The sequence below is a fragment of the Lactuca sativa genome, chromosome 6, assembly GCF_002870075.4.
Source record: "Lactuca sativa cultivar Salinas chromosome 6, Lsat_Salinas_v11, whole genome shotgun sequence".
NCBI lineage: Eukaryota > Viridiplantae > Streptophyta > Magnoliopsida > Asterales > Asteraceae > Lactuca > Lactuca sativa.
In genome coordinates, this window is record NC_056628.2 from 105168376 (window position 1) to 105194499 (window position 26124).

Genomic DNA, 26124 nt, shown 5'->3' on the forward strand with positions numbered 1-26124 from the left:
TTGTCCCGAAATTCAAACTTTAGATACAATTCATGGATTTGAAAAGAGATACGGATACTTCTGCTTCATCGAATCTTCGCGCTCCCAAGTGAACTCGGGTCCTCGTATGGAATTCCAGCGAACCTTCACTATCGGGAGGCGGCTTTGTTTCGTACGTTTAATCTCTCTATTCATGATTTCGATTGGTTCTTCTATGAAGTTCAAACTTTTGTTGATTTTGGTCTCATCAAAGGGATTACTAAGGTTTCATCGGATATACACTTTTTAGGATTATAGACGTGGAATATAGGATGGATGTTGTTAAGTTCCGAAGGTAGTTGGAGTTTGTAGCCTACGGGATCGATCCTAGCGAGGATCTCGAAAGGTTTTATGTACCTCGGGTTAAGTTTTCTGCTCTTTCCCAAATGTATATTGCCTTTCCATGGCGAGACCTTCAACAGGACACAATCTCCTACCTGGAATTCTTAGAGGTTTCCGTCGTTTATCGGCGTAACTCTTCTGTCTATCTTGTGACGCTTGCAGTCATTCTCGGATTTAGATGATCCTCTCGATGGTTTCACAGATGATTTCCGTACTAGTGGGAGCAGTGTCAGGGATTTGACTCTTGGGTAGTTGCGTGTCCCCTACCTCGGCCCAACACAAAGGGGATCTGCACTTGCGACCGTAGAGGGCTTCGAACGGGGCAGCCTTGATACTAGTGTGGTAACTGTTGTTATACGAGAACTCAATCAAGGGTAAATGGGTGTGCTACGAATTTCCTAAATCGATGACACATGCTCCCAGCATGTCTTCTAGGGTTTGAATAGTTCTCTCACTCTGTCAGTCTGTCTGAGGATGATAAGCTGCACTCATGTTCAGCTTAGTTCCAAGAGTTTTCTGAAAAGACTGCTAAAACCTTGAGGTAAACCTGTTATCTCAATCAGAGATAATGGACACAGGTACACCGTGCAGTCGGACTATTTCTTGGATGTAGACTCGCGTGAGTCTTTCCATCCTGAATGATTCTTTAATCGGAAGGAAGTGAGCGGATTTTTTCAAACGATCGACAATTACCCAAATGGTATCGTACCCACTCGGATATCTGGGTAACTTGGTAATGAAATTCATGGTAATCATCTCCCATTTCCATTCAGGTATCTTGGGCTGCTGGAACAGACCTGAGAGCTTCTGATACTCGACTTTTACCTTGGCACAAGTCGGACACTTGCCCACGAAGGTAGCGATCTCAGCTTTCATGTTTAACCACCAGTATAGCTTCCTGAGATCCAGGTACTCCTTATCCGAACCTGGGTGAGCAGAGTATTTGGTCCTGTGACCTTCGTTCATAACAACTTCCCTGAAACTTCCGAACTTTGGGGTCCGGATTCGATCCACGAAACAGTAAACTCTGTCACCTCTGATCTCAAGTTTCTTATCCATTCCCCTCAAAGCTTCATTCAACACATTATCTGGTTTTAGGGCTTCCAACTGGGCTTCTTGAATCTGAGTAGATAAGTAGGAATGGATGGTCACCATTAATGTCTTCGTCTTGCGGCTTGAACTCTCCTTTCGGCCCAGGGCACCTGCTACCACATTGGCCTTGCCGGGATGGTAGCAGATTTCACACTCATAAACACTAAGCATCTCTACCCATCGCCGTTGTCTCATGTTTAAGTCTTTCTGTGTGAAAGTGGTTAAGGGTTTGGCGATTCTGGAAAAATTCTGGATGAACCTGCGATAGTAGCCAGCGAGACCCAAGAATTGATGGATTTCTGTGGGTGTCTTCGGTGCTGACCAATTCTCTATCGCCTTGATTTTGGACGGGTCCACGGTTATGCCTTCTTCGCTTACTACGTGATCAAGGAAAATGGTTAGGCCGAAGGGCATCACTACGAACTCGTAGTGTCCATATTGAGTCCTGAATGTCTTCTTGGAAATATCATTCTCGTGAACTCGAAGCTGATGGTACCCTGATCTGAGGTCTATTTTCGAGAAGTAACTGGCTCCCTGAAGTTGATCGAAGAGGTCATCAATTCGAGGAAGAGGATATCGGTTTTTGGGCTGTCAACTTGATCAACTCGTGGTAGTCTATGCACATCCGAAAGGATCCATCTTTCTTCTTCAATAATACCGGGGCTCCTCAGAATGAGGGACTCGGTATGATGAACCCTTTACTAAGTAGCTCACTGAGCTGACTGGATAACTCATGCATTTCTGCTGGAGCTAAGCGATATGGGGACTTGGCTATGGGGGTAGCTCCAGGAATTAGGTCGATGCAAAACTCAACTCGACGTTCGGAAGGAATTTCTAGGAGTTCTTCAGGAAAGACATCAGGAAAGTTACAGACTTCGGGGATGCTCTCGAGGTCTTTAACTTCCTGTTTCTCGTTGATTACATGAGCTAGAAATGCGTGACACTCCTTTCGCAGAAGCTTTTGAGCTTTGATGCAAGAAATGATGCGAAGATTGGAACTAAGTTTATCGCTGTAGATTATGAGAGTCTGACCAGAGGGGAGATTAAGATGGATGGATTTTTCGTAACAAGGGATATCTGTATGATTGGGACTCAACCAATTCATGCCAATGATAACATCAAAGCTCTTTATGGAAACTGACATTAGGTCGATGGGAAAAGAATGATCGTTCAGGGTAAGGGTACAACCTATGAATCTATCGTCACCGTTAGCCATCTTGAAGGTAAATGTTTCGGTTATTAGACGAGGACTATGTTTAAGAGGACACTTGAATGAATGACTAATAAAACTTCTTTGGCACTAGATTCGAAAAGAATGCGAGTATGAGAATTGTCAAGAAGAAATGTACCCGCGGCGACGGTGGGATCAACGGCTGTCTCCTCCTGCTTCATAGCTAGAACTATCCCGGCGTTGTTGGTGGTTGCTGCTTTGGGGCGGTTCCTATTGAAATGCCCGACTTCTCCACAACCATAGCAGACCTGATCGGTACTCGATCCGGAAGCTTGATTGGTTGGTTGAGCCGATGCTTTGTGGTTTCGCGCAAGGTGGCCCTTCTTGCCACAATTGTTGCAGAACTTTTCACGACACGAGTCAGGGATATGATGGTGGTAACTGCACCTGTTGCACCAAGGGAGGTTACTAGCATACCCAGTGGTAGGTGCTTGAGTTGTAGACGCAGCGACAGGAGTAGTAGCAGCTTGAACTGCCACTGTGTTGTGTTTCTTGGAGGGTCCTTGTGAACTCTGACCCTTTCGCTTTTTCCAGAAAACCTTTTTACTCTCATTACGTTCATTCTGGTGTTCCTGATCATCTTCATGGTTTTAGGGATAGGTGTTACTTCCTGGTCCACTGGACCTTATAGGGTTCAAGAGCACCATTGCAGTCGTCACTGCAGCAGTAACAGCTGCTTGAAATTGGACAGGGTCGAATTGAGAAGGATACGGTGGCGGAGAGTTGTTGTTCCTTGAGTTGGGTCCTTTCTTTGGAGGCATGATGATTTAGAATGTTTAGGAAAGAGAGGATGGTAAGTCCTTTGAATTGAAATATGAGATATGAAACAATAGATATCTCATTATGACAGATAAAGGGTTCTATAAATGATAAGCAGGAAAGAGTTATCAAAGCAGATAAACCATCGCTAAAGAAGGAACGAGTACCAATACTCAGAATGAATTTCTACGACGTATTCGGTTTTTGGCTAAAATACTCCCATAGTATTTTATGTTTCGCTGCGACGACGACTCATTGTTTGGGTATTTGGTAAGTTTTAGGCATGCTGCACACCACAGTCACTCCCAAGCACATGTTGGCCGTGTCTCGAATGAATATAGTTGATCAGGCTATATTGACCCTAGACACAACTACATAACTGCCCAGATTTAACCGCAACGTACAACACCCAATTACTTATGTTTTTTTTTCTACTTGAGGTTACGGATTCCGGCGGTTATGTATACTTGTATACTTTTGAAAAATACTTATATTTTAAAGTATACTTTTAGTTCAGAGCACTTCGGCCCCTTAGTGTTTATAGTCTTATACCATGTAAGGTTTGGTATACTAGTTCACTATAAACAAGGGCTCTGATACCAATCTGTCACACCCCGAAACCGATGGCGGAAACGTTCCGGGGCGGATGATGTCATGTAATATCACAACCAATGTACATAGTAAGCATAGTAAACACGAAACATTACATTACATAGAATCATTACATTTGTTTGAAAACAAAGTTGTACATGTCTTATAGATATATTAGTCTAAACAAAATAAAGTCGTGACTTCCATATGCTCCGTCTTCTGCAAAAGAACGCGGGATACTTGTCTAAGGAGAACCTGAGAATACAAGCAGTTTAAAAATCAGCATAAAACTGGTGAGTTCATAAGCAGTTTGTTTACGAAAAAGAACAAGTTTCCTTTGCTTTTCTGAAACAGTTGTTATCCAAGAAAATCCCATATTTTCTATCACGTTTGTCGATTTCTATAAGATAAACCCTGATTATTACTAGTATGTTAAGAAAACATAAGTTAAAATTTGCGAATTCCACTTGGTACAATAGTAGATAATTTAATACGTAAAACTATATATTGAAAACCCTGGAATACCATCCAGTACAACAATAGATAGTTTTAATACATAAATCTATAGATTAAAGGAAGATATAACATTCGTGAATAAATTTATATTAATACGTATTGTGAGTCATATAACCATGCAAATCTGACCCAAGACCTCCTTGACGTTCTTCAGGCGTCGGACAATATCCAGAATATGTCACCCCAGGGGTGCCCGCCTAACTGTAGCTAGCAGTTAAGGTGTGGGACTGTCAGTCCCGAATAGATCTATCCACAAATTCCACGCTCTCCCTCCAGGAGACTCTGGTTATACTTCCGGGGAGGATTTACTGATAACCCGAAGGGTTTAATGAGGACGAATCTCACAAGCTAGTATTAAATTATTCACGGTGTACTCGGTCGTTATCAAATATCATAATCGTTTTGAAACATAATAGAGTATAAACAATTGAATACAAAGAAATTATATGGCATGATATTCTAAGTTAAACTCAGATAAACTGAATCAGACATAGTTTATCTATTGACTCTGCATGAAATCGAAACTCGTAAAACAAGAAATGAAGATCCCAAATTATTCCCATAATAATTTGATTGTTTTGATTGTTTCCTACAATGTAATTGAAATTTATGTAGTTATATTCAGAAAACATCCCTTATGCTCCGCATAATACAAAAGGGGTAAAGATATCCAAAAGTTTGCCAGATATTTATAGAATTACATCAGTTTTATGTTTCGAAAACATTTATAATTTGCTTGTATCCCCCCCCCCCCCCCAAAAAAAAAACATTGAAAAACTTGGAAAAAGGCGTAGCGTTATGAACTCACCAGTCGAGGAATGTGTCGGTTTGGGTGCTAAACGTCAGTTCGGGGCTTGAAAACACGGGAGGCTCCTATGTAATATGAAGAGATACACATTTGTATCTAATTATACCTTGAAATACTAATTAATTACGAATATACACTCCGAGGCGCGAAAACACTTTATATCAAGTGCTTAGAATGATCCGGGTTGCATCTAAGGGTGTGTAGGGCCTAGATAAGGAGTTTACTCTTCAAGAGTAAGCCCTTAGGGGATTTTACGGTCCAATGACCATATCCCCATGAGTTTACGGCCGTAAACTCATGGGTGGTGTGTTCTTGGATGCTAAATGGTCTTACAATGCACAAGGGAATGTTCTAGGGTTGATTCCATGGCTTAGGAAGTGATTGGGACTTGAATTGACCTAGGAAAAGGAGTTTACGGTTCTTGGGGAGTTTATGTTGGAATAGTGTCTAAGGCTGCAACTATATTTGACAAGTATTTGACTCGATTGTGCATGGTCCTTTTTGGGTTGCCTTCACCATAGCAACTTGACAGGATGATTTATAATGAGAGAAGAAATATTATGAGAATAATATAAGGAATAATAATATTGTTATTTGATTAATATAAGTCATAAATTAATTAGGAATTAATTTGGTGACTTAAAGTGATTAATTGAATAAAGGGGCATAAACTGTCAATTGTATGATAGTTGTACTTTGGGCTATGATTCCTTATGAAAAGGGAGTGGACGATTTTAGGGTTAGGAAAGGCCTAGAAATCGTCCAAGGCTTATCAATAAGGAAATTGGATTGCTTAGGGCCTAAGTTATCCAATTAGGGTTTAAGGGTGAAACCCTAGGAGGCTCACTAGAATAAATAGACCCTTAAGGCTACAAAAATCGACACCCTTGTGATTGAAGAAACCCTGGCCGACTTTTCTTACCCTCCTTTCTCTCTCTAATCATCCTCTTGCTAAGTTGGTGTTTGTAAGCCATTAGAGGAGTGACATTTGTGACTCTAAGCTCCAAGGACAAGAAGATTCAAGCAAGCAATTCAAGATAATCTTTCAGATCTGATTTCATGTGTTATGATATGAATGTTTTCATTAGATCTATCAATCAAAGTCTTGGATACATTGCATGTTCAATTAGAGAAACCTAGATCCAAGCATTAGGGTTTGTATGTGCACATAGGAATGTTCTTATGGCTCAAACCCATCAGTGGTATCAGAGCCTTGATTGGTTTCTATTGAATTGATGCATTGGTTGCTTGATTGTTGATTGCAAAATCATTTTTTGTCCTTCTGCCCGATGAACTCGGCGAGTACCATAGTTTACTCGGCGAGTAGGCCTCAACTTGGCGAGTACATTGTGGTACTCGGCGAGTTCGAGCGTCAGAAGGAGCTAGTTTCGGGATTTCTTGCTGTTTATCTTATCGAAACTTGCCTTTGTCTTAATGGGTCAATATAAATCCGATTTTAACATATATTTGAGTATATCCTTGACCTAATTAAAGATATTTATGAATTAATTGAATAATAATTTCCTTATGTGATAATTGATTGATTATTTTAATTGAATTGGTAAATTGTTTTGCAAGAAACATTTAAAATAAATCAAATATAGATAATTATGAGATTAAATGGTTAATTTGAATTATTTGTTATTTGATCCCTTATGTTTTGAAAAGTTTAAAACTTGTCCTCAAGTTTTGAAATTTATGTTTTGTGATTAAAAGTTTAATTTAGACAATTTAAATTTCAAACCCTAGAATTTTACAAGTTTAAAATTCAACCCTATACTCTATATGATTACAAGCTTAATATATATATGTATAATTAAAATGCTAGTCTTACCGTTAGTAGGCCTCATTCACGAAGCCGGTCTATAAGGTTGGTATAAGGTTGCTGCTTATAAAATGGCGCTTAATGGGTGTACACTCACACCCACCGCTTGCTTGATCGGTGGAGGGTCGTTAGCCAAACGGGTAGGATAGGGCAACCTCATCTCCTCATTAAAAGTATAATATTGAAATACAAAGTAACTACATGTTTTTCAAATTCCCAAATCCTAGTTACTTTAGGAAAAGTGAATTGATGCAATCCCATTAAATTACACTTTGCACCCTTGCTAAGAAGTTAGTGGAGCGTGTGTGGTTTACCGGCACACTAATTGGTTCTAAGAATAGGTGGCAAAGGGTGATTCATTGTTTATCATAGTTCGGTGGAGCGTGTGTGGTTTACCGGCACATCGAATAGGTGATTGTTACAATGAAGGCACCATGTAGATTTGCATGGTTATTCACACCCACTTTGTGATCCTCGGTATCCCAGTCACAAACGAGAGGGGCATATCGAGATTTAAACATGCCATTGAAAAGTTCAATGAATCTCATCGAAACCTAGGAATTCTCAATACATTTAGAACTTAAGGTTATGTTTTCATGGTGGAGAATTAGTGAATCATTCACTTACCTTCAAATTGTTTGCATGTTGGATTGCGGCATCCCTTTTCTAATATGTAAATATTGTTGTTGGATCCTAGCCCTAATTTTTCTTATTGGGTGGTAATTAGGGATTCAAATTCTAATATATCTTTGTCCTTTCTATTTGTAGATGTCGAACGCGAACAACGCTGCTGCTAGTTCATTCACATTGATGAGCCTTTGCCGAAAGGTGACTTTCAATGGAACGAACTTTAGCGAATGGATAAGATACATTCGCACGATTGCTCGCTACGAGGACAAGGAGTATGTCCTTGACGAGAAGCTCGAGAAGATCAATCTAGAAATCGCTACTCCGGCTGAAATGACTGCTTTTTAGACTCATGAACGTGATGTGACGAAGGTTCATTGCATCATGATAGCCACAATGAACGCCGAATTCCAAAAGTCCTATGAGGACATGTATGCGTACGAAATACATCAAGAATTATTGGAGAGATACCATCAAAACGCGAGGCAGGAACGTTACGAGATCTTCACTAACATGATCTCCACTAAAATGGGACATGGAGAATCTCTAACCGTGCACTTGCAAAAGATGCAAAGGTATGTCGATCGTCTTCACAAGTTGAATGTCGACTTTGGGGAAGATTTGGCTATCGACATGGTGCTTCATTCCTTGCCTCCGTGTTACAATCAGTTTAGGATGACCTACCACATGAACAAGGAAGAGGTCACCCTAAGTAAGCTCCAAGGTCTCCTAAGGGTTGCTGAGAGCAACCTCAAGGACAAGTCTGTTGCACCAACTCCTAATCCACCCGCTGCTCCTATTTTGGCAATTGGGCAAGGAAGGGGCAAGAAGAGGAAGGCTCCGTCTAAGAGCCACCGCAAGGGAAAGTCCCGAGATGGTTCCTCTTCTAGTGGGACCAAAGTTGATCCTGCTAAGCCCAACCCTAACCCAAAGGAGGTAGAGTGTAACGCCCCATCTCTAGTATGTTGTTCCTGTGGCATTTATTTAAAAGTTTTATTGAGGGACTCGGCGAGTCTATGGCCTGACTCATCGAGTAGGGTCGAGTTTTTGTGCACGTGTTAGTCGGCGACTCGGCGAGTCCATATTCGGGACTCGGCAAGTCTGCCTGCCTGGAAGAAACCCTAAATCCCCGGGTTGCTCACTATTTAAGCAATGCTATGTGCCCCAAATTCGCCTCCTTCACCCTCAGAGAGCTGTGAGAAAACCCTAATCCATCCCTTATTGTTTTAAGTGCTTTTGTGTGTGGATTTTGAAGGATTGAAGAAGAAGAAGAAGAAAGGAGCAAAGAGAAGAGGTGTAGAGCAAATATCCAAGGGCAAAATCAGAGTTCATTGAGGTATTTCTCGGATTCCTTCTGTTTTATGCTTTAGACCTCCATTAGAACTCTTCTAGGGCTAGTTTGATGCTTTTTCCAAGCCTTATAGTTGTTTGGATGCCTTAATAGGTCGAGATATCCCTAATTCTGTTCATTTAGGAGTTGTAGAGCCCGGATCTATTGCCTTTTTGAAGATGCTTTGCATAAGAACCCTAGATCTAGCCTTTATTATGCTTTTTGAGCCTTATTATCTTCTTGGTCGCTTTTGGGTACGTAAAGATAGAATCTTTACGTGCTAATCGAGTTAAGGAAGCCCAGATCTATAAGTTTCAGACGCTGGATTCAAGCAAAATCGAGTTTAGGGTAGCTGCATGGATGTGACTCGGCGAGTCGGAAGAACGACTCGGCGAATCAAGTCGTGAGTCCCGTTTTTCCCCTTTTTGAGTGATGTCGAGTGGAAGCCTGTGAGTAGTAGAGTGGACTCATTGAGTTAGAGGACAGACTCAGTAATGGAAGGACTCGACGAGTTGTTCATACAACTCGGCGAGTCCAAGGCAATCTTCTTAGCTCAAGAACAACTCGTCGAGTTGTTCATATGACTCAGCGAGTCGGATGAAGATTGTCTGAGTTCTTGGATCAAGAGGGTACTTGTCGATTCGATGCCATACTCGACGAGTAGCCACGAGTAGGGTTGAGAAGTGAGACTAGAGACTCGGCGAGTTGGCGGCCCAACTCGGCGAGTCAAGTCAACTGTGGGTTGACTTTGACCGAGAGAGTTGACTTTGACCAAGGGTAAAAGAGTCATTTTACCCAGTGCAGTGTTTAGCATTTGATTGAGTGTGTTTATGGACTTGTAGCCGGGGAGATACCCGAGCAGCAGCAGTTAGCTTCCAGAGCCATTCACACAGCAGCCAGTTCACGAGGTGAGTTTCCTTTCAGTAGGAACGGGTCTACGGCCACAATGCCAGCCCGTTTAGTTAGCAGTAGTCCCGAACTTTAGTCCGATGCAGTAGTTAGAGTGCTTGATGTCTTTGTGATTCAAGCATGTTTGTGTTATGTGTTCCGGACTCTGTTCCGATGCAGTATGCAGTATATGTGTTTATATTAGTTGATATGTGATATGCTATGCCATGATCAGCCAGTTCCGGACTTCGGTCCGATGCAGTTAGTTCCGGACATCGGTCCGATGCAGTCAGTTCCGGACTTCGGTCCGATGCAGCTAGTTCCAGACTTCGGTCTGATGCAGTGGGCAAGGCCCAGTATGTGCTTTATATGTATTGTATGGTATGTGGTAGTTTGGGGGAGCTCACTAAGCTTCGTGCTTACAGTTTCAGTTTTGGTTTTAGGTACTTCCGCAAGCAAAGGGAAGAGCTCGGGATGATGGCATCGCACACACCACAGCTTCAGTTTTGTCCTGGGAGTTGATTTAGTTTTCTTGATATGTTTGGATATAGTTGTGACATAGTTTTTCTCACAGTATTTTATTATGGTTATTGAGACGCAGCATATGGTTTTATTATGTGATACTCAGTCTCGTGGATTTTGTTATAATAAAAATCGAAAATTTTTTTTGGTGGTATTTTTGGGATGTTTCACAGAGTGCCACCATTGCTACAAAATAGGGCATTGGAAGAGAAGCTGCCCAGAATACCTGCAAGCCATCAGGGAAGGAAAGATCAAGCCGTCTTTTGCAGGTATTTACACAATTAAATCTAATGATTCATCTCATGCTATTTCTTGGGTCCTCGATACCGGGTGTGGTTACCACATTTGTTCTGAATTGCAGGGAGTAAGAAGAAATAGGGATGTGGAGTGTGGAAGAATAAATCTAATCATGGGGAACAGAAGATCGTTGCCTGTGACCAAGATTAGAGTGTATTCTCTAGTGCTTAGTAATGGATTATGTTTAGATTTGAATAATTGTTGCTACTCTCCAGAAATGGCAAGAAACATCATTTCGTTTCATGGGTTGTTTAGACAAGGATTTAGATTTTCTTTTAATAATGAGAATGGTTCAATTTATGCTTATCTAAATGGTGTCTTATATTTTGAAGCAATGCCATGTAATGGAATTTATGAAACTGTTATGATTGTAGATAACCTAGGAAATGATGTTTTGTGCATGGATTCTTCCAATAGTATGGATAGAGCATCCTTGTGGCATTGTCGTCTTGGATATGTCAACAAGAAGCTCATAGCCCAACTCCAAAAGGATGGAGTGTTGGAGTCATTCGACCTTAGGGAAGATGACACATGCGAATCTTGTTTACTTGGAAAGATGACCAAGTCACCCTTCACTAGCACATGTGAAAGGGTGAGGGTTTATTGGACCTCATACATACCGATGTATGTGGACCCTTTAGATCAACCACAAAGGATGGGAACCGCTTCTATGTGACTTTTACCGATGACTATAGTAGATATGAGTATATTTACTTAATCAAGCAAAAGTCAGAAACATTTGAAAAGTTCAAAGAATTCAAAAATGAAGTAGAGAATCAATTGGGCAGGAAAATCAAGATGCTTCGATCCGATCGAGGAGGAGAGTACCTAAGTCTTGAATTCCACGACTATCTCAAAGAATGTGGAATAGTTTCGCAATTGACGCCACCTAAGACACCGTAGTTGAATGGTGTGGCAGAAAGGCGTAATCGAACCTTGTTAGACATGGTTCATTCTATGATGAGTCGTGCTTCATTACCTATCTCATTATGGGGGTATGCCTTAGAGACTGCCGCCCATATCCTTAACCGAGTCCCTACTAAAAAGGTTGCCAAAACACCTCACGAGATGTGGACAGGGAAAGCTCCCTCGTTAGCACATATCAAGGTTTGGGGTTGCGAGGCTTTCGTAAGACGAAATACTCACGACAAGTTCGAACCTCATAGTGAGTGATGTATTTTCATCAGCTACCCGTAGAAATCCTTTGGATATCTCTTCTATAGACCGAATGACAATGTTGTCTTCGTTGCAAGGAGCGAGGAGAAGGGTTTTCCGAGAGCGAGAACTCATAAGCCAAGGAGACAGTGGGAGGCAAATCGAGCTTGAAGAGATTCAAGAATCGATTGATGAAGGAACCTCAACCTCTGGCGCTCAACCCGAGGAGGAAACTCCGGTTGAACCAATTGACGAGTCCTTACCTCTTATACATTTCGAAAGAGTTAGAATTCAACCCCACTTTTATGGTTTTCATATTACTACCGAAGGGGACACGTATATTAGTGATGGTACACTAATAAATCTAGATGAACCTAATAGCTATAAGGAAGCCATGGCAGGCCCGGAGTCTACAAAATGGAAGGAGGCAATGGACAGCGAGATCCAATCCATGTATGACAACCAAGTTTGGAATTTGGTTGATAATGTGCCCGGACGTAAGACCGTTGGGTGCAAATGGATCTTCTAGAAGAAGACCAACATGGATGGGAATGTACACACATATAAGGTGCGATTGGTTGCGAAAGGCTTTACTCAAACTCCCGAAGTTGACTATGATGAGACCTTCTCACTAGTTGCGAAGATAAAGTCTATTAGAGTGATGCTATCTATTGCCGCATTTCATGATTATGAGATTTGGCAAATGGAAGTCAAGACTGCTTTCCTTAATGGGAAGTTGGCTGAGGATGTTTACATGGCTCAGCCAGAGGGTTTTGTTGATCCGAAGCATCCAAATAGAGTGTGTAAGCTTGAGAAGTCCATTTATGGACTTAAGCAAGCGTCTCGCAGATGAATCTTTGCTTCGATGAGAAATTCAAAGAGTTTGGATTTGTACGAAACGAAGATGAATCATGTGTATATGTCAAAGCCAGTGGGAGTATAGTCAGCTTCCTCGTTCTGTATGTCGATGACATACTACTCATAGGAAACGACGTCCCGACACTGCAGGAGGTTAAGTCCTGGCTCGGGAAGTGCTTCGCTATGAAGGATCTCAGAGAGGCTTCCTATATCTTGGGTATAAGGATAGTGAGAGAACGAAGTAAGAGACTAATAGGACTTAGTCAGAGCACTTACTTGGATAAAGTACTAAAGCGTTTTAGTATGGAAAATTCGAAGAAGGGAGAATTATCGATACAAAGTAATGCCAAGTTGAGTAAGACTCAAAGTCCGAGTACCGAAGATGAAATAGCAGAAATGAGCCGAGTACCATACGCTTCCGCAGTTGGCTCAATCATGTATGCTATGACTTGTACTCTCCCTGATGTAGCCTTTGCTTTGAGCATGGTTAGTAGATATCAAGGGAACCCTGGCAGAGCCCATTGGATTGTGGTCAAGAATATCCTTAAGTACCTTCGGAGGACCAAGGAATGACTTTTAGTCCTCGGAGGGAGTGATGACTTGAAGGTGCGAGGGTATAGTGACGCCATCTTTCAGACCGACAGGGACAACTACCGTTCGCAGTCGGGCTGGGTTTTTACCCTTAATGGAGGAGCAGTAACTTGGAAGAGTTCCAAGCAGGAAACCGTAGCTGATTCAACATGCGAATCAGAGTACATTGCAACGAGAGAAGCGTCAAAGGAGGCAATATGGTTGAAGAACTTCATTGGTGATCTTGGAGTTGTACCTGCCATAAAGGAGCCTATGGAAATTTTCTGTGATAATGAAGGAGCGGTTGCCTTGACCAAGGAACCAAGGGATCATGGCAGATCTCGTCATATTAACAGAAAATATCATTTCATTAGACATTGGGTAGAAGGACACCTCGTGGTTAAGAGGATATCATCAGAAGATAACCCAGTAGATCCGCTTACGAAGGGACTGAGCAGGGTTAAGCACTTGCAGCGTGCTAGGAGTATTGGACTGAAGGATGATATTAGTTTAGATTAGATAGTATTAGAAACGTGTAATAGATAAATGTAATTAACATTTGATGATTAAATAAAGGAGTATTATTTATGAGTAATGTTACTGTCTTATGTTAGTTGTTTAGCTATTGTTTCACTTTGCATGTTTTGACTTCCAGAATAATTGAGCTTATTAAGAATAATCGAATTATTCAAATTGCCCACAATCGTTCATATGTTGGAAGTAGGTATGAATGAAGATTGTCATGAACTGGTGTGTAGATTGTCTAAATGGTATTAGACATAGCAAAAGTTTGCTGCAACGTTCATGAGTGCTTATGAACTAGTTTTGAGCATTGGAACAAACCCGCGCTTGCTGGAATCACCTTATGGAATGTGACGAAAAGGTTGATCGCAAGACGATAATATCATATGGTCTTAAAACCTAGATATATGGTTTGTTATTTGTTAATTGGTTGTACATTGATAATGCGAAACCGCATCAGTAAATTGATGTTATAAAACGCATTGTTGTGTATAGTTGATTAATGAATAAGTAAATGCATATAAGTCGAAGTTTATCTGTTACTTTTATCCTAAGAGGGTAAAAGCGATATCTCGGTCGCTCGATGATTTGATTTGACTTATGTGTCAGGCCCGGTCAGAACTAAATGGATGTGTTCGATTAAGTTCTATGTCAAATAAATCTGAGATCGAGAAACCAACTGCTGGACAATTGGTTCCATAGAATTGTCCGCATGATATCTAAACAGAGGACTGTATGATCCCTTATCTAAAGGACAGGACTAATAAGATCAAAGTTTGACAGCGTCTTTGAGAGCTACGATTGCTAATCGGATTATGCTTGTGTATATAGTTACTAGACTTATCCAAGTGGGAGACTGTTGGAATAGTGTCTAAGGCTGCAACTATATTTGGCAAGTATTTGACCCGATTGTGCATGGTCCTTTTTGGGTTGCCTTCACCATAGCAACTTGACAGGATGATTTATAATGAGAGAAGAAATATTATGAGAATAATATAAGGAATAATAATATTGTTAGTTGATTAATATAAGTCATAAATTAATTAGGAATTAATTTGGTGACTTAAAGTGCTTAATTGAATAAATGGGCATAAACTGTCAATTGTATGATAGTTGTACTTTGGGCTATGATTCCTTATGAATAAGGGAGTGGACGATTTTAGGGTTAGGAAAGGCCTAGAAATCGTCCAAGGCTTATCAATAAGGAAATTGGATTGCTTAGGGCCTAAGTTATCCAATTAGTGTTTAAGGGTGAAACCCTAGGAGGCTCACTAGTATAAATAGACCCTTAAGGCTAAGAAAATCGACACCCTTGTGATTAAAGAAACCCTGGCCGAATTTTCTTACCCTCCTTTCTCTCTCTAATCATCCTCTTGCTAAGTTGGTGTTTGTAAGCCATTAGAGGAGTGACAATTGTGACTCTAAGCTCCAAGGACAAGAAGATTCAAGCAAGCAATTCAAGATAATCTTTCAGATCTGATTTCATGTGTTATGATATGAATGTTTCATTAGATCTATCAATCAAAGTCTTGGATACATTGCATGTTCAATTAGAGAAACCTAGATCCAAGCATTAGGGTTTGTATGTGCACATAGGAATGTTCTTATGGCTCAAACCCATTAGTTTACTACCATAAACACATGAGTTTACGGTAGTAAACTCATGTTTGTCCATGAATCATGTGTTTTGGTAGTTGTAGGTTAAGCATACAAAGTTCTAGGTCTAATTCTAAGCCATACAAGGTGTTAAGGGCACTTTAACACCCTTTGGAGAAGTTTATGGTCTAAGAAGGGGTGTTTACGGTCCAAGAATGTTCTTGGGCCGTAAACTCAAGTGTTACTCATTTGTGTATGTTTTAGTGCATCTCATGAAGGAATATAAGGTTCTATGCACTCATGGAGGCTCATAGAAGCTTTTGGAGGTGTTTAAGGGGCAATTTAACACCTTAAAAGGTGTTTATGGTCTATGAATGAGGTTTTATGGTCCAAGCATGTTCTTGAAACATACACTCATGTTTACTCCTAAAATGGTAAAATTTTGGTGTTCTAAGTCCATTCCTGCAAGTCCAAAGGTCATAACTAAGCACTAGAAGTGGTTTGGAAGGGTTTTGGGGCTCCAAAACCCCATTTAAAGGAGTTCATGGTTTTGGGAGGTGTTCCCAAACCGCAAACACTTGTTTTTGATGCATTTGGATGGCTTAAACACGAATTTGCATGATAAACAAGCTTAGAAACAAGCTAGGATAGATTACTTACCAATTTGAAGCTTGAAAGGGGTGTTTTTGGATCAAACTCGAGTTTTAGAGAGAGAGTAGTGAGAGAAAGTGTTTTAAGAGAGTGAAAAAGCTTCAAAATGTGGTCACTTAATCCCTTATATAGGGGTTGAGTTTATGGTCTGGTGGAAATCTACCCGATACCGACGTTAAACGAGACTTATGGTCGTACACGATTAATTGTCGTTATTACGACTTAGTCGTAACTAAATTTTTTCCAAATAAATAACGAGGGTATTTTCACGCATTTCTAATGGGTTTGGACACTCATGAGGTCAAAATAAAGGTCTTAATTTAAATGACCTAATCCAAAATGTTAACGGAAAAATTGAAATACAAACGATTTTACTGACGGAAATGGGTTACCGTGAGGGAATAAATTACGGGTTGTCACACATTTCAAAACACTCACAAGTTTGATGAAGTTGTTTGCGGATGTTCTTGTAGTTTTAGATTTTGTGAAAGAGGAGGGAGGGTCATTGGCAAACCGTCAACAAGCATCTGGAATCTTAGCATATTTTAAATCATATGAGTTTGTGTTTTACTTACATATGATGTATGACATTTTACACCTCACGAGTACATTGTCAAAGCAACTTCAAAGAAAAGATCTAGACATTTTAGAAACGGCTTCGATGGTTAGAGGGACAATGGAGGCATCGCAATCTTTTAGAAACATAGGGTTTGCTAGCATTTTGCCAAAAGTATCCTCTTTTTGTCAAACACATGAAATTGATACTTTGGATATGGAAGAGTTGTATATTGGTGCGAGAAACCGTAGGACTACAAAGACTAATAGGTTTCATTTTGAGGTTGAAATCTTCAACACGGTGGTAGATATGCAACTTACAGAATATCGGGATCGATTTAGTGAAACAAACACTCAATTACTAGAATACATGGGTGCTTTGAGCCCTTGTGATTCATTTGCACAATTTGACAAATCAAAGTTATTGAAGTTGGGTAAGTTATATAAGTATGACTTTGATAATTCAGATATGATAGACCTTGAAGGACAACTTGAGATATTTTATCACTTTTGCATCAAAGATGAGCGCTTCACTAGTTTGAAAGGAATTTCCAACCTTTCTCGTTTGATGGTTAGTACGGGGAAGCATCGGTCTTATCCTTTGGTTTATAAGCTATTAAAGTTGGCTTTGATATTACCCGTAGCGACCGCAAGTGTAGAAAGTTGTTTTTCAAAGATGAAGCTCTTGAAGACCGACTTGCGTAACAAAATTGGCGATGAATTTTTGAACGACGCATTGCTTTGTAATGTCGAGACCGAAATACTTGCGAAAGTTGAGAATGAAAAAGTAATGGAGCGGTTTCAAAAGATGTCTGCACGAAGAGGACAAATTTAAATTTTAATAGATTGTTGTTATATTATGTTTAACCAGAAAAAAAAATTGTATTAGATGTTTTATATTATGTTTGACCGGAATTTTTTTTTAATGTTTTATATTATGTGTGACGGGAAAAAAAATTGCGCAACCCCTACTACTAATTCCTGCGTCCGCCCTTGGATCTAGTAGTTAGTAAATAATCAACTCAATGTGTTATTATATTTGAAAAAAAAGATTGGTGTCTATGATCAACACTAAAAGTTGTGTTTGAAAGTGTTTTTTTAGAGAATTTTGAGCTTTTATTTTTTCATGAAATTACAAAAAAAATAAATAAATAAGGTTTTTATATTCATAAAACAAATCGATTTTGTGATTGCACGTATATATCACCTACAAAATGAATATCTATTTTGACAATTTCTGTAATTTTTATTAAATTTCGTACATTTATTAGTCTTGTTTTTTCTTATTTTTGCAGAACCGGTCGCCTAAAGTTATCTGTAATATGGCTCCACCAGTGCCTAGAAAGACGTTTGTGGACCCCATGTCCTTTCCGTTTTTCCACGCGCCGCCGTCGGGGTGAGAGAGAAACCGTGACCCCGCACGCAAAGTAACAATAATGGTAGTTGATGATGATGAATACCACTAATTCACATTCAGACACCGAAACGGTTGTTAAATAAAGAAAAAAAATAGTAGTAAAGTTGGTTGAACAGCACAACAAATTTCGTAAACAAGAATTAGTCTTGCCACCTTAAAAAGGTGGTGGTGGTACCCAACAAACAAAGTCTTTCTTCTTCTCAAAGATCCCAACACAACACGAACACAGTTCAAACTGAAAATCCTTCCTGTCTGGACAAATCGCATGAAGAAAACCCCACCCCCATGGGTAATTGAACAGAGAATTCTTCCGAATTAAGGTGAGAAATTCTGAAATTGCTTTGTGTGTTGTACGATTAGATAATTGGTTTCATATTTTACGTTCCGAGGAAAGTTCAACCTAGATTATATCACCTCTTCGTTTAGGTGATTCTATCATGAACCCTAGCAAAATTCTACTAATTCGATTGGTTGGATCCACGATCTTAGTGTTTCTATTACCTAACCTGGTGATTCAACTCCTGTACTGATTGTGTAATCATGCATCTAGATTCTAGATTTAATCATGGATTTCTAAAGAGTTGGGGAGAGAGAGAGAGAGACAGAGAGAGGGGTTTTGCATTCCTCTTATAGTATTGTATTACCTGATTTTGTAGGCTTCATATTTGGCATGTTGGGAAAAAGTTGATCGGTTTATCTTCCTTGGGGCTTTACATTACAGGGTCTGGTGGGTGATAAATAAACTAATGCTAGGAACATGGGAAAGAGAGGGAGTTGGTTTTCTGCAATCAAGAGGTTTTGTACATCATCAAACTCCAAACAGAAGAAGCCAGTGAATGTAAGTAGTATTTTGGGCTGTGGGATTTTAATTAAAATTTCTATTGTTGTTACGTTGTAAGAAATGGTGTTGCAGGAGGCTGAGAAGAAAAGTTTGAAGAAACATGGAGGTGGGAACAGATCATTCATTCCCCTTTTCAGAGAGCCAAGCAGTATTGAGAAAATCTTGGGGGAAGTTGACCAACAGAATTTATTTATGGCTCATCCTCATCCTCCTACTCTTTCCCAGCAATCATCAGAAACACAACAACCTGGAAGGCCTCAATCTCCTCCTCCTCCTCCAAGCCCAAGGGCCACCTCTCCTCCTCCTCCTCCTCCTCCTCCTCCTCCTCCTAGAGTTGCTCATCAACAAACAAAAATTATTAGCGACAGACCAGAACCAACTCTACAACAACGCCACCTTTCTGCAACAAGGATCCAGGCTGCTTATAGAGGTTACATGGTAAGCATTTCAACATCATTGTTTCTGCAAAAGAGCTCATGTGAATTGAAACTCTCATACTCTAGTCTCTGACTGCTGAGAAGTTGGACCATTTATGATTATGATTTGTACATAATGCAGGAAAGGAGAAAGCTTAGAGGTTTGACAGGTCTTGTGAGGCTTCAGGGAGTGGTAAGAGGTCAACACGTGAAGCGACAGACAGTCAATGCCATGAAACAGATGCAGCTCTTGGTTAGGCTTCAAACGCAGATTCAGTCACGTAGAATGCAAACAATAGAAAATCAAGCACTCAAATGCCAAGCACAGAAGACCTCAGCTTCAGCCTCAGCCTCAGGGGTTGGCAAGAACCAAGTAAGAATAAGATTGCCTTTGTCTGTAAACTGCCATGCTTGCTTTTTTTTTTTTACCTGTTTTAGTGTGTGTGTGTGTGTGTATCATGGCCAATTGATTTTGCTAGGTTCCTAATGACCATGTAGTAGGTTTTGCTGTAATATTGTTTTGACACCAATTTACTTTAGAATGAGAGGTCCCGTGCTCCCTATATGCATGTTTTTTTTTTTCCTGCAAAATTGTTTATTTTGGAAATTCTATGTAGTTGGAGATAGGTGATGAAGATTGGGATGCTAGCTTGATTACAAAAGAGGAAAGAGAAGCAAGGTTGCACAGAAAAGTGGAGGCATTGAATAAGCGAGAAAGAGCCATGGCATATGCATACTCCCACCAGGTAGAGGTAGCAGCTACTTTGAAACTCTCATATTCAGACAATAATAAAAAATCTACCAACAACATGTTTATTTATGGCATTATGTTACATTCAAATCCATGAACATTGACCATTGACCATTGACCATTGAGAATGAATGAAAAATATTTGGGTCTCTTAATTCTAATAATCTTCCTTCAGTTGTGGAAAGCTGCACCAAAATCAGCACAAAACACTCTAATGGGATACCCATGGTGGTGGAACTGGTTAGAGCGTCAACTGCCTTTGAATAGCCAATCTGCTGTGGAGAATCATCAACTGACCACACCAAGTCCTCAGTCAAGCCTTGGGCGGCAGAAGCAAGCGATTAGACCATCATCATCATCACCATCGAGAAGGTCCATGGCTCCTTCAAGAACAAGACAACAGATGACTCCTCCATCATCAAGAATGATGAAATTTTCCAAACCAAGAGCAACAGGAGGTTCTCCTTATCCAGTGAAGGATGATGATAGCTTGATGAGCTGCCCCCCATTTTCAGTCCCAAACTACATGAGTCCTACACTCTCAGCCAAAGCTAAAGCAAGACCAACAAGTAATCCTAAAGATAGGATGCCTGGCACTCCGGGCAGCACCTCCATGTCCGTCTCATCTCAAAGGAGGTTTTCTTTCCCTGTAACTCCAAGCACCCGAGGAGGATCCCGTAAGTCTCCAGGCTCTGTAGGGGATTTCAGTGTGGATTCTTCATTTTCCATCGGGAGGAAGCCATTTAACAGATTTGTGTGATTTTTACTTTTTTATCATTTCATTTCTTGTGTTTTTTTATATAATATATGTTGTTACTTTTAACACGGGTGTATGTATGTATGTATGTATTGATGTGTGGTAATAAAAAGACACTTCAGTTTGGAACATGCTCCTTAATGTTATTTATTTTGGTCGGGTGCTTGGATTATAGAAAATGTTAAGAATGTTTGTTCTCCATCAGAAACACCACTTTAGCCAGATGGTTCATTCAACCTTAAACATAACATATTCTTGCAGACTTTATCCATACGGCGCTTTATGATATAGGAAAAAACCAATCACATATGTTTATGGGCTGCCAGGGAATATAATTGGCCGTGGGTTCTGGATTTTCCTCCTGTTTTCAATTCATTCCTACTTCCTAGTGTTTCTGATATCTTGTTCAATCATCATGAATAATAAATAATAAGAGCTAAATGAAAAAAAACATTTATTTGTTTATTCAAAGCATCCTACTTTCAGTTATTATTCATACGTGTACTTTGAAAATTCTACCAATTATAGCAACATCAACTAAACACAAAGCAATTTTACTGTTAAAGGTATAAGTAGAATGTTATAATTGGATAGATTTTTGAAAGTATAACGCTTTAATAAGAAAAAAATCGTACTAGAATGCTATAATAGATAATAATGATATTATTGTTATTTTTTGTATTTGGCCTACTAATAATGGATTTATATTTTTTTGGGTTATAAAAGAGAGTTGGACAAAATAAAATATCAACTATTTAAACAACCAACCAAGGAAGCTCCAATCTAAATAAATTCCGTTCATTACTTGTTTGGAAATTGGAATAGTAACTGGAATCCTCTAACACTAGAAACAAACAAATGTGGTGTGGTGTGTTGATTTAAGCCTCAACTTCCACTTCCACTTGCTGAGGGATCAAAAAACCAATACTTTCCTTGCCCCCAGAATCATGATTATTATTGTGATACATTGGATTCGGATTTGGATTTGCTGTTAAAATTCTCATTCTCACGCCTGAATTCTCGTTAATCTCTAGCACCTCCGGCAACCCATTGATGCAGCCTCGAGACATACCGACGTCAATCCTTATTGCTCTGTTATCGCAGGCTCCATTGATACCAGCTTCTTGAATAGTATGCCCCATGATCATCCTCCGAGCACCTGGAATCGTTGAAAGAACGTGCTCAAGCATGCTACAATCACAATCCTTAGCTACCTCGTTAGAAAATTTCCTCAACCAAACAAGAGAATTCCTACCCCTCACCAGACTGGAAGCTACCTTCTCTTTCAATCCACTAATCCAATCCCTAACCTCTTCGTTGATTCTGTCCAACCCGTAAACAACATGGTCAGGCAAAATTCCCCCATGAACGAACACAGATTCGCCCACCACGACTACAGTCAAATTCTTTGATAAAAACCTGGTTGCCACTGGACCTTGAGGCCTCAATGCAGCGATCCGAGATCTAAAACCCTTGACGTACTCCTGTTTCACACGAGGAAAGCTTAAAGGAATCCCTTCGTACAAATCTCTAGGTTTTTCTAATCCATCACACAAACTCTTCATGTTGTTACCGATACAAAACCAATCAGCCCAATTCGTAAATTCTTCTAGTCCAGACAAGGTCACGTACCTAAAATCGCCATCCACGTTCATGATTTCATGGTTCCCGTTCATGGTGATCACATTGCCGCCCGATTTAACAGCCTGGCGTTTAAGTTTCTCCAGGAAGTAGAGGATTTTCAGCTCCTGACCGCCGCGGTCGAGGACGTCTCCGACCTGGACAAGGGTAGATGACCCACCAGACCAGCGGTCGTTGGAGTCGATGAGACCGGCGAGACGGAGGGCTTGCTTGGATTTGAGAAGGTCGCCATGTAGGTCACCGATTGCTATTAGGCGTTCAGGGGAAGGGAATGAAGTTTGGAAAACCGGAGGAGACGGAGGTTCCGGCAAGAATATACCGCCGACGCAGAAGTCAACAAAAGTGTCGACGAATGAAGATACAAAGTTTGGTAGATTGTTGCAGGTCGTCTCTGTCTCCATTGTTTTTCTGGTTGATTGATTGAAATTGAATCGAGGCAACAGGCTCAAGTTATATAAATAGGCTTATAATGGAAAGCAAAATGAGTAGTAAATTTTTACCGCTTCCGATTTTTACCATAATTGTTAGCGATTTAAAGCTTTTGGTCCTAAATCTGTTTTTAAATATTATATATTATATATACATATTAATTTTGGGCACGCTTATCAAAATACGGGCTACAATCAAGGGATGTTTGGGATTGTTTTTTAAGTATAGTTTTTGTAAAAGAAGATTTTAAGATATGTTTGAATTATCTTTTGATGGAGCAAAAGTTAAAAAACCAAAAGTCACAAAACGTCACAATATCTAGCTTTTAAAATCATTCGTTTTTCTTTTTGCCAAAAATAATTTTAAAATGACTTTTAGAATTGTCAAACATTTTTTTTTAAGCCTTTAACTTTTTGGAAAAGGTAAAAGTTCAAAAAATCATTTTGAAAAGTAATCTCAAATACCCTCTTATCTGGGGAAATTCAAAGCTCAGCCATGACAAATAAGGATATCAAAAACCCTTGCGGGACCTTGATACCGTACTAGACTAATTTTTTTAAAAATTCCAGAGTGGGGGCCGAGGCCGGGGGCAAGATTAACCCCATTTATTTTCGGGACTAGGATCGGGAATGATTATTTCCGTCCCATACTCCCGCGGGCCCTGTTTATATTTATATAAAAAAATATATATTTAATGTAAAATACAAATGGGAATCTAATATTAATTTTAGGGCTTCACACAGTCACACCATACTCTGGAGATTGACGAGAATACGACCGTGACTTCTCCAACTCCTACCCAAGACGCGATCGTATTTGACATTTCTTGTCACCGTCGCTGACGCCGTTCCGCCTGCCGACAGCTTTTCACGGGTCTTCAGCCTTCACGTCAACGAATCAGAATCGGGTTTATTCGGTCTTCAGCCTATGAATTCACATCCCGTAAGTGGTAATGTACCCTTAATTTCCTTCTTTCCTTCTCTGATACAATTGAGACTTGAAAATTTGATTTATGGATTGTTTAATACTTTGATTTACCCTCGACTGTTGGCTCACGATTTCTGTTTCTCACCTCTGATTTCTATGTAACACTGTAACTTATGGTTTGTTGCATTGTTGTTGTGTATTTCATGGTTTTCTGTTGTGTATTTTATGGTTTGGTGCTGTATTGATGTGTTGTATTCTATATTTCTATATCTCAGTTTGTGTACTTTGTATCGTTTGTGCCTTGTGGTGCAATATGGAATAGATAAGTGATTTAAGTATTAAGATTTTGTCTCATACATTCTTCTTTATTTTGGTCCATGTTAATTAATTTTATCATTCTTTGATATATAAATTAATTTGCACTCATATTAACACAAGCTTTGTTAAGCTTTCTGTGATGATGGTTGAGCAAGAATGTTTTGTCGTTGAATATTATTAATTATAGTAGCTGTGGTGTTGTCGATTTTTGTTGTTATTATGTTGGTTTTTATAAGAGAATTGTATGTATGTATGGTTTGTCTCTTATCCACTAATCCACTGTTAAGCTTTCTTTTTCTAATATTGTCACTGTATTTTCTCACTGTTTGTTGCTATGTTTTCTCACCAATTTCCTTTGCTTATTTTACTTGACCATAATTATATAAGTTTAATGTTGATAGATTATGGGATCTTATTGTAGTTGTTTACAGATTTTGTTATTTCTATGAAAAAATAATGCTGATTTTTATATTTGTGTGAACCATTTTTAGATTTTTGTAATCATGTCTTCAGCAGAGCCGAATCAACCCAATGATTCAAACACGGTTAATGATACAAGTGGTAGAATCGTTGGTTCACATAGGAGTAGACTTCTTCCATCAACAATTGAAGCTATCATATGCACTCAAAATTGGATATGGGCGGGTAAAAAGTTATGTATGACTTTGCTTTAACCATTATTTTTTATTCGTTTTAATATATTTGCTTATTACCTTTATTTATTTTTTCTTTGTTAGGTTGTGTTATTGATGATGATGATGTACATTCCGATGAAGACAAAGAGTGAATTAAGGTAAGATTGTTCAATTTGTCGTTTTGTATTGAATAAACTGATATAAAAATAATAATTATTTTTATTATTTATTTAGGGATGATATTCAAATGTCAATGAATGAAGTGTTGAAGGAAATTAATGGATACCGAAGATGTAGTGAATTGGTCATATATTTTTGGACATGTTATTTTATATTTGTAATTTTGGATTTGTCGTATTTTGCATTTGTAATGTTGGATTTGTCTTTGTAAGATTGTTGGAATTGTCGTTTTGTAATATTGGATTTGTAATGTTGGATTTTTAATTTTTTAGTTTCTAAAAGACTAAGTTTTAAGCTTTTTAAAGTTATTAAAAATTGTCTTTTTGCTATGGACAAAGCAGTTTTTTAACAAAAAAAAAAATGAATTTTAAGCCAATAAACCGGGGGAACGGGGGCGGGACCGGGGGATGTGTAAACGGGGGGACCGGGGGCGGGGGCAACAACTGATTTCGGGGGCGGGGGTGGGGGCAGCTATTTCCGCTCCCGTTTGCCCCCGTTGACATTCCCAACAAAAAATCACTTTTCCGGGTATAGTCACGCATTCCGCGGAGGAGCCTCTATGGGGCTCCGCGGAAGGAAGAAATCTCCACGGAGAGGGGGTATTTTTGTAATTTCACCCCTCTCCTCTTTGACAAAAATGGTACCCTCTTTGGTCCCTCATTGTCCTTTGATTCCTCTTCGACTTCGACCTTCTATCCGTGACGACTTCAAACCCGGCGACGACGACATCAAACGACGTCATTTTCTGGCGAAATTTGGCACCAATGGAGGGCAATTTCCCCAATATCTTCGCCGATGGATCCGGCACTCGGGTATTTCTCACATTCCCCTCTTTTGATTAATGTCATATTGTGTGTGTGTGTGTGTGTATATATATATATATATATATATATATATATATGTGTGTGTGTGTGTGTGTGTGTGTGTGTGTGATTTAAATGTTAAGAAAATTGATTATCGTGAATATATACAGATTTTGATTTGGTAGATGTTAGGATTAACATGTCATTTGAATTTTGAGAAGATCCATTCCATGGAGATGTACGCCATTCCGTAGAG

General features: G+C 39.5%; 4 protein-coding genes across 13 annotated transcripts; 3 read left to right on the plus strand and 1 right to left on the minus strand.

Annotated features, from left to right (window-relative positions):
• Positions 1–16643: 16643 nt before the first annotated feature.
• LOC111893493 (uncharacterized) lies at positions 16644–17588 on the plus strand. The gene has a single exon (XM_023889555.1). It carries the CDS (start codon positions 16644–16646, stop codon positions 17586–17588), a length of 945 nt encoding a protein of 314 aa, XP_023745323.1.
• Positions 17589–18208: 620 nt separating this feature from the next.
• LOC111893490 (protein IQ-DOMAIN 13) lies at positions 18209–21066 on the plus strand. 3 transcript variants are annotated; one of them, XM_023889543.3, is made up of 6 exons: positions 18209–18490; positions 18827–19008; positions 19084–19449; positions 19570–19800; positions 20045–20179; positions 20354–21066. In XM_023889543.3, exons 2-6 carry the CDS (start codon positions 18928–18930, stop codon positions 20936–20938), a joined length of 1398 nt encoding a protein of 465 aa, XP_023745311.1. In that variant the 5' UTR covers positions 18209–18490; positions 18827–18927; the 3' UTR covers positions 20939–21066. The 3 variants fall into 3 exon arrangements, with proteins under 3 accessions (XP_023745311.1, XP_023745310.1, XP_023745312.1); XM_023889542.3 differs by having other exon boundaries at positions 18892–19008; XM_023889544.3 differs by having other exon boundaries at positions 18212–18490; positions 18892–19008; positions 20045–20173.
• A 653-nt stretch (positions 21067–21719) lies between these two features.
• On the minus strand, positions 21720–23016 carry LOC111893492 (shewanella-like protein phosphatase 2). Its single transcript, XM_023889553.3, has one exon. It carries the CDS (start codon positions 22975–22977, stop codon positions 21814–21816), a length of 1164 nt encoding a protein of 387 aa, XP_023745321.1. The 5' UTR covers positions 22978–23016; the 3' UTR covers positions 21720–21813.
• A 693-nt stretch (positions 23017–23709) lies between these two features.
• LOC111893491 (uncharacterized) lies at positions 23710–25329 on the plus strand. Of its 8 annotated transcripts, none has more exons than XM_052764470.1 (4): positions 23710–23954; positions 24764–24907; positions 24988–25043; positions 25120–25329. In XM_052764470.1, exons 2-4 carry the CDS (start codon positions 24782–24784, stop codon positions 25274–25276), a joined length of 339 nt encoding a protein of 112 aa, XP_052620430.1. In that variant the 5' UTR covers positions 23710–23954; positions 24764–24781; the 3' UTR covers positions 25277–25329. The 8 variants fall into 8 exon arrangements, 7 of the variants coding, with proteins under 7 accessions (XP_052620430.1, XP_052620428.1, XP_023745313.1 ...); XM_052764468.1 differs by having other exon boundaries at positions 23710–23947; XM_023889545.3 differs by having other exon boundaries at positions 23710–23947; positions 24767–24907.
• The last annotated feature ends 795 nt before the right edge of the window (positions 25330–26124 follow it).